General features: G+C 35.0%; 1 protein-coding gene across 3 annotated transcripts in view; it reads left to right on the forward strand.

Annotated features, from left to right (window-relative positions):
* The window catches only part of Tsp26A (Tetraspanin 26A), a 257,157-nt gene extending 248,682 nt beyond the window's left edge, over positions 1-8,475 (forward strand). For all 3 annotated transcript variants that reach the window (XM_070101678.1, XM_070101681.1, XM_070101679.1), the window contains one exon: positions 7,307-8,475. In XM_070101678.1, the coding sequence (XP_069957779.1) occupies positions 7,307-7,375 (69 nt within the window). In that variant the 3' untranslated portion in view covers positions 7,376-8,475. The remainder of the gene's footprint in view (positions 1-7,306) is intronic.
* The last annotated feature ends 490 nt before the right edge of the window (positions 8,476-8,965 follow it).

Genomic DNA, 8,965 nt, shown 5'->3' on the forward strand with positions numbered 1-8,965 from the left:
ATGTATGTACTACTATTATGGTATGCGTCACTATTATATTGAATTATTATTATAATTATCATTATTATTACCTACGTATTATATTATTATTACTGTATTATTACTGTATTATTACGTACGTATTATAATAATAATAATATTATTAACCCTTTGAGGGTTTTCGTCGTACTAGTACGTCTTACGCGTAGGGGTTTTTGACGTACTAGTACTCATAAATTCTAGCGACCTCAAATCTAGTGGGAGAAAGCTGGTAGGCCTTCATATGAAAGAATGGGTCTATGTGGTCAGTGTGCACAGTCTAAAAAAAATCCTGCAGCACACGGTGCATAATGAGAAAAAAAAAACTTTTTCCATTTTTTTTTAATAAATCAGCGACTTTGCAGTGTATTTTCGTATAGTATTTATTGTTGTATTCTAGTTTTCTTGGTCTCATTTTATAGAATGGAAGACATATTACTGAAATTGAGATGATTTTGACTGGTTTTACAATGAAAGGTGCCTTGAAATTGAGCTCAAAGTAGCAGAAATGTTCGATTTTTACCAAACTTCAAAAGTAAACAAATCGTGCCAAGCATGCAATACACGTCAACTGGTGAGTCTAATATTCTTTCACAAGTGCACCAATAATATTTATACCATTTTTTACACTAATGCAGTAGTCTGCATAACAGTAAATCTTATATTTTTTGTGAGAATAAAAATTCAAAGTGGAAAGCAAAAGAATATAAGAGGGGCCTTGAGACGTGACTAATGACTAGAGGAAATGTCATTTTAGTGCCAGGAATGTCTTTCTTGTTTATTCTGGACCCTATTCCGAAATTGGCATCTTTTGAAATTTGTGTGAAATTGGCAAAATTGCTAAATTCTGACCACTGTACTGGATAGTTGAATTTATAAATGGGTGGTTTCTTGCACCCATTCGATAGAAAAAATGGAGTTCTAGCGAAATATTCATGTTTTTTGTCGACTAGTACAGTGAAATTGGCCGAAAATGGGGCTCAAAGTGGGCAAAATCGCCGATCCGTAAACATCGCCGAGACCGCTAACTTTGCGAGAGCATAATTCCGTAAGTTTTCTATCAAATTTCAAACTTTTGGTGTCGTTATGATCGGGAAAAGATTCTCTATCTTTTCATAAGAGAAAATAATTTTTTTTTTTTTTAAATTTGGCCGACCCTGAGAACGAGTTTCGGAGAGGGCCTGTCGACCCTCAAAGGGTTAATTTAGGGAACTGGAGCACAGATCCAATTCCCTAGATCAAGAGCCCCTCACCATATACGTAATATAATAATAATAATTATTATTATTATAATAATTATAATACAGTATAGTAGTAGTAATATGTAATAACAGTAAGGAGAAATTCAGAAGGCTGCCAGTAGTTGGTGCCATGATCAGCAAAACATTTGTAACCACTACTACTTTTCACCTGTCTAGACTTAAGTAGTTTATAAGTATGAAGTTAAGTCTGCCTGAAATGCCTAAGCATGATGGTGGCTTTCTTTGCTCCAATCATATTATGATATGTAAACACATGTAACTTTTGCAAAGAAATAAATATTTTATTTATGTATTTATTTAAGGAACCTCCCTTGAGGGGCAAGTTCGTACCCTGAAATTTTGTTCGTATCCAGAAGCAAAAAATTGACAGTGACTGTTTGTATCCTGAAAAATTCGCATGGTAGGGCATTCGTAAGCCAAGGTTCCACTGTACGTATTCATTTTAGCTGAATTTGCTCTTATATTTCACTCCTTGTCGTAAATCATTGTCCATAGTTTATTTTGTGACTTGTACTAACCTGTTAATTGATTCTGATTGTAAAATCTTCCTGTACCCAGGCTGTGGTATTAATGCTTCCTATTTTTGTCATTTTATCAGTCCCTCGAGTATCTACATGCCTGCCATTGTTTACACTCGCACATTTAGCAATAGATCTTCTAGGGAAAAATAGATGTAGATTTACATTTTGCTTCATTGTGTACTTTCTATATTCTTCACCTTAACTTTATCATATTAAAATTTATGGAATTGGTGGTGTGTATCGGGGTGGTTTCTTGCACAATCTGACCAAAAATAGTCCAGAAAATTTGAATTTCATAAAAAGTATCTGATAACAGATCAACCCAGGAGCATTCACATTTTCTTTTACACTCGTTCATCCTTCACTTCCCATCACTTTCCTTACACTTCCTGTATTCTTTCCTCCATATTACTCTTTATACTCTTTGCCTTCATCTTTTTCATATTTTTTTCCCTTCCGCCACAATGTGTGTACTTTTTCCTCTATACTCTTTCTTCTATATTCCATCCACACCCCATCACTCCTATAGAAACTTGTACATACAGTACTTTGTATTTGTTAAATTTTGAATTTGCAGAATCTTAATCACATCCTCTGAATATTAGCCCTTTGAAGGTCAGAACCCCTGATCTGAAACTTGCTTTCAGGGTTGGGGAATTTGAAAAAAAAAAATTCTTATGAAATGATAGAGAATCTTTTTCTGAAGGTAATGAAACCAATAGTATGAAATTTGATGGAAAACTTGTGGAATTGTGCTCTTGCAAAGTTAGTGGTCTCAGCGATATTTATGCATCAGTGATTTCGCCCTCTTTGACCCGTTTTTGGTCATTTCTATCGTTCCAGTCAATCAGACTCGTAGCTATTTCGGTAGTAATCCTTCTGTTCTGTCAATTGAGTACAAGAAACCACCCATTTACCTAATTCAAATACTCAAGAAAGTGATAAGAAATTGGTAATTTGGCCAATTTCACACACACTTTGAAAGACCGATTTCAAAATAGGGTTCAGAATAAACAGTGCAGACATTCCTGGCACTAAAACATTTCCTCAGGTCATTAGTCTCAGGCCTCTCCTGAATTACGTTTGCTTTCCATTTTTAATATTTATTCACACAAAAAAATAAAAGATTTGGTGTTAGGCAGACTACTGCATTATTGTTAAAATTGTATAAATAATGTCAGCACATTTGCGAACACGTATTAGACCGACCAGTTGGATGTGTATTGGACGAGTGATGTAATTTGTGTACTCTTGAATATCAGCAAAAATCAAACATTTCCACTACATAAAGCTCAACTTGAAGCTATTTTCAGTCCTGAAACCATTCAAAATCATCTGTATTTCTGTAATATATCCTTCATTCTATCATATGAGACCAAGAATACAACAATAAACACTGTGTGAAAATACACCGCAAAGTTTTAAACAACCGTTTTCAGCCAAAAACATGGTTGCAGTTTTTTTCCCATTATGCAATGCTTGCTGTAGGAATTTTTTTATATGGTGCACATTTACCACATAGACCCATTCTCTCATATCTAGGCCCAAATTTACTGCTCACAGCTTATCTGAGCTGAGCTTGTTGCGTAGAACTGTGGGACCAACCCTGGCTTCAAAGCCGTAGTGCTATGGGACCGACCCTTAAAGGGTTAATTAAACTTATCAATTTAACCCCTTGACTGTCGCAACCCCCAATCCTGAGGTGTCTCCTGGTGTCGCAAAATTTAAAAAAAAAAATGATTTTTTATTATGAAATGATAGAGAATCTTTTCCCGATTGTAATGACACCAAAAAAAAAAAACGAAATTTGATGGAAAACTGACGGAATTATGCTCTCGTGAAGTTAGCTACCTCGGCGATATTCACAAATCGGCGATTTTGCTCACTTTGAACCCTATTTTCGGCTAATTCCATTGTTCCAGTCGACCAAACTCGTAGCTATTTCTTTAGAACTCCATTTTTTCTATCGATTGAGTACAAGAAACTGCCCATTTACCAATTTCAACTACCCAATAACGTGGTCAGAAATTTGCAATTTAGCCAATTTCACGAAAATTAAAAAATATGACAATTTCAAAATAAGGTCCAGAATGAACAATGCAGACATTCATGGCTCTAAAATAGCATTTTATTTGTTCATCAATCACATCTCCAGGCCCCTCTGATATTACTCTTGCTTTCTATTTTGAATTTTTATTCAAACAGAAAATAGAAGATTTACTGTTATGCAGACTGCTGCAATATTGTAATACGTAATTGTATAAATAACATCAACCCATTTATGACCGCATATCAGAATGGCTAGTTGGACATTTATTGGACAATGACATCATTTGTTTACTTTTGAATATCGGCGAAAATCAAACATTTCCCCAACTTTGATTTGAAGCCGCTAGAATTTATGAGTATATACAGTGGACCCCCGGTTAACGAACTTTTTTCATTCCAGAAGTATGTTCAGGTGCCAGTACTGACCGAATTTTTTCCCATAAGGAACATTGTGAAGTAGATTAGTCCATTTCAGACCACCAAACATACACGTACAAACGCACTTACATAAATACACTTACATAATTGGTCGCATTTGGAGGTGATCGTTAAGCGGGGGTCCACTGTATATGTCAAACACGGTACCTCGTAAGACGTATATATACGACCGAAACAGTCAAAGGGTTAATATCCTTAAAAGCAATCTGATTCATATTTCTGATAGTAATATTTCAGGTATTTACTGTCCTGTTGTTCTTGCTCTCTCCAACATACATAGATATATTGGTATAACTAGCTACGTGTACTTAATTTTTGATGGAGTTGAAGAATACAAAAGAAGTGCTTATCTTGCTGACACTACTAATGAATCATCTCATTTTAGGGATCATAGATAACCCATAATCTGGTCCTCTTTTGAAATTATTTATTACTGTTTGAACCTTCACAAATAGCTGTATTGAATCAGTTCTAATGCACTACTTCCTAATGTGAATCTTGTTTCAGTAGATACTATTCTCTTCCATTACATTACCAAATGCTCTTCAGGATATGCATTATTTGACCTGACCTTGGCTGTTGCTTCACCTCCCTTTGTTCTGACCTAACCTCTGGCTTTCTCTTTTCTTATCCATGATTTGATAAATAGTCCAGGAATCTGTCAAAAAATTGTAGTTTTCATTTCCAGTTTGTAGGTTTTAAGTTATTTCTTAAACTTCATAATTGAGATTATCTGGCATTATTCCCTTGCCCTGAGGAATGCTTGTTGTGACTTTAATAGTTCTGCTTGTTGATTTACACTATACTGGCACAAGGGAAATACCTCCTCCCAATCCTCTGTAAATACAGTAGTACCTCGGTACTCGAAATTAATTCGTTCCAGAAGGCTGTTCGAGTGCCGATCTGTTTGAGTACCAAATGAGTTTTTCCCATTAGGAATAGCATAAATTAGATTAATCTATTTCAGACCCCAGGCTGTGATTTCTCTCGAGTGAAATAGGTTCTGTTTGGCATTTTTTCCAAAATAAACCTTTCTTCATCACAGTTGAACACTTGTTGTGGAATAAAACCCTTAGCCTCTACATAGCCACTAAATTCACTGACATATTTCTCGGCAGCATCTTTGTCAAAACTAGCAACCTCCCCATGACTTGCTACACAGTGTATGCCACTTCTCTTCTTAAATTTCTCAAACCACATATGACTGGCTTTGAACACTTCCTTACCTGTGTCAGCACTCGTTCCAGGAGTGGTTTTTAAGAGATCGGAGTGCAGATGTTTTGGTTTTTCGCAAATGAAGGTCTCAGAAACACTGTCACCAGCTAACTGTTTTTCATTGATCCAAATCGACAACAATTTCTCAACCTCTTCAGTTGTTTGCGGTCTTTGTTTGGTAACCACTTGCACTCCTTTTGCAACATCAGCCTTTTTAATGGCCTCTTTATTCTTTAGTACCGTAGAGATCATAGATTTCGCCATACGAAACTGTAGCAAGATCAGACACGTTGGCACCACTTTCATATTTTGCTAAAAGTTCTTTTTTCATCTCTGTTGTGACTAATCTGACCTGTTTCAGCTTACACGTTCTGGCAGGTCGTGTTTGTTGGTCGAGTGCTGAGCAAACGGTTGATTACTGAAAGAGTTTTTTTTTTTTTTACCGAACATTATAGCTTCTATCTGCAGATTATTGCTTGGTTTGTTAGATGGAAAGCCTGTCGACTACACGAGTCATAAAGACTGCACATTGCCTCTACACCACCTCTCAAGATTACGTTAAATCCTAAAATAGGAATTAGAATAAACTTTCAACATAGTACTGTATATATAGAGATGCACACCTTTTGATGCATATACCTACTTCCATCTGCAGCTGTTGCACCTATCATCTACACTCATTTTCCACAGAGTGAAAAGCCCTATATTATGCCATACCTTCATAGGATTTATTGTAAACATCTGCCCATCTTTAGATCTTAGGTTTAAGTTACACATAAACAGTTTGGCCTTTTGACATCTTCATAAACTAGGTGAGTGATCATAGGTCTTTTTTGTGTGCTAATAATGTAATTTAAGTGGTTGAATTTACAGAGTGGAGGATATTATCATAACTATCTCTGTGCAGCATGTTGATGAATGATTATTTGTCTATATTTGCATCTTTTCTCCAACTGCTTGTCACAGTTATTGCATGGTTATACTTAGACTGAGGAAGTTCCACTTTAGATTTAGGTTATTATTTCCTTCTTAAAAAAATGTACAAACTTTCTTCACTCAGCTTTAATGAAGGATCATGTTTAGTTTGGCCGGCGTATTGGTTGAATCTTTTTTTGACTTTGTAGGGAGTTAAAGGATTTTGCTACATTTGATGGATTTTGTTTTAACTTTGGTATATTTTGTTTGATATTTCTGCTGGATAATAGCCTTAAAATTGGTAATTTGAATAATGTATTTGTACTGTTAAATGTTAAATTTAAATAATTTGATTTTTGAATGTTTTATCTTTTATTGAAAAGAATTTTTACCATGAAAAATAAATCACAATACCATGGCCAGAGCAATTCACTATTAACCCAAAATTTGAAGAAGAAATTTTGCACCATATTTTGGTTCATCCTGGATGATTATCACTATAGCAGGATGGCCTAAAATGTTGTTGATAAACCAAGATGGCCTAAAATGTGAATAATAAACCAGGGTGACCTACAATGCCAGTATTAAATTGGGGTAGACAAAAATGTTGATGATAAACCAGGGTGGACTAAAATATTGATAATAAACCAGGGTGGCCTAAAATGTGAATAACAAACCAGAGTGGACTAAAATGTCGATAATAAACATGGGTGCTTAAAATTTCATATAAAGTTTCATCACCAAATTGTTGGTTAATAGTGAGGCAGTTTGTAATATTACAGGTTAGTACTTAGACTATAGTTATTCTTCTGAATTTTGTCAAAATATGTTCTTAAATAAGTACATGGAGTCACTTTTTCTGCATAACATCCTGTTTTTCTCTTTCAGATCCTTGGTATCTGCTTTGCTCAGAATCTGCGAGCCGACATCTATGCACAGAAAGCAAAATGGAACTGACGGTTGGCTCCTGCTGCGGTGTAGTGATAAGCCTGCTTGCACTCCAGAAAATGTCTACAGCTACTATAGTTCTTAAGTCACATTGTATGACAGCTCATTGATTTTCAAGTTTAATTTTCTCATTGGTATGACATACCCCAGGTATGTATTTTAAGTTTCAGTTCAGGATATTGACAACTGGTCCATGAACTGGAGATAAATCTTAGATAATGTTTTGGTCTGTGATGAATTGAAACTTTCAGAAGATTTTTCTCTAGTTTGTGAGTTAGTTTTAAATTTTTCTACCTACAGTATTACGACTTTCATCAGTATATAAGTAATTTTAGATAATTTTGATTTTAAAAGATTTATGATGTATCTTTGCATATTTTTTTTTTAATAGTGAAGTTTCAGTACAGTGATAGTGCTATTTAGGTCAAACATAAGAGAGATTGCATAATTCATAACTACTAAGTTTGTCTCTCAGTTCATGTTAACAAAATCATTACCTGTTGTTTGCCTTTATTTTTAACTTAATACATGTTACTGACATGTTGAATGTTAAAAACTCTTGTAGATGATGATTTTCTGGAGTGTTAGACTCCCAACCCCCTTATTCCACCAGATAAGCTCTCTGGTTGCCTTTATGCTGCATGATATCAAAGGGTTAATTAATTAAAGCCTCTTTGGTATTTTGTCGGGTATACTGTACCAACAGGGAACTGCTCTTAAAGGGGTTAGGGTGCAGGATGCTTGTCAACAAAGTCTCTGTTGACTGTGATCATGTATGGCAAGATCAGTTTGTTGTAAACTATGGGTAGTACTGTACTTCCATGAGACATTATATTTGCCTTTAATTTGGCAGTGTGTCTCAACCTTTTTTTTTCCCCTCTTCCCCCTCCATATAATGCTAGTTATCCAGCTGATCTCGTCATCCGTTGTTCACAACCGACTCGCCGCAGCAGGAGTTAGTCTCCTGCCATGTATATTTTTTTAATGGAATCAAGGTGCACAAAAGTGTGTTGATATTTGGTATGACTGTCTTTGATTTTATACTGTGTGCAATACTCAAAATGATGGAAAAGGTTAAATACACAAGCTTATTTTTGCTTGCTGGTTCACACAGATATTTAATTTATGAATCCAGAATCTTTTGTCATTGGCTTCCTATTGTGATTTTTATAGTTGATAATAGGATGACCAATGATATTTTTTTTTATCTGGTAAGAGATATTTGTGTATTTACAGTCAACATTTTATTACTGCTGTTATGGTACACATTTCTCAGAGATTACAATTTTTGAGTGTCTTAGGTTAGTTTTATATTGAAAAACTCATTAATGGTGATGAAGTATTCATCTAAATGGATCTTTTATATTGTAATGTGTAGGAACCTAATGAAATTGTGTGTCACTAAATTTGATAGTGTGTGCATATTTCCTATAGTGATACAGTAGTTTATAATGTAGTAGTCTACTTGAATACAAGTTTGGGTCAGATGTGACCTCGTTAAACCCTTAGTAAATGTGGCCCTTACTACTACTACTACTACTACTAAGGCCAAACATTAGACCCAGTAATGAGTCTTCAAGTTGCCATATTATCTGCTCT

Source organism: Cherax quadricarinatus, chromosome 78 (genome assembly GCF_038502225.1).
Source record: "Cherax quadricarinatus isolate ZL_2023a chromosome 78, ASM3850222v1, whole genome shotgun sequence".
Lineage (NCBI taxonomy): Eukaryota > Metazoa > Arthropoda > Malacostraca > Decapoda > Parastacidae > Cherax > Cherax quadricarinatus.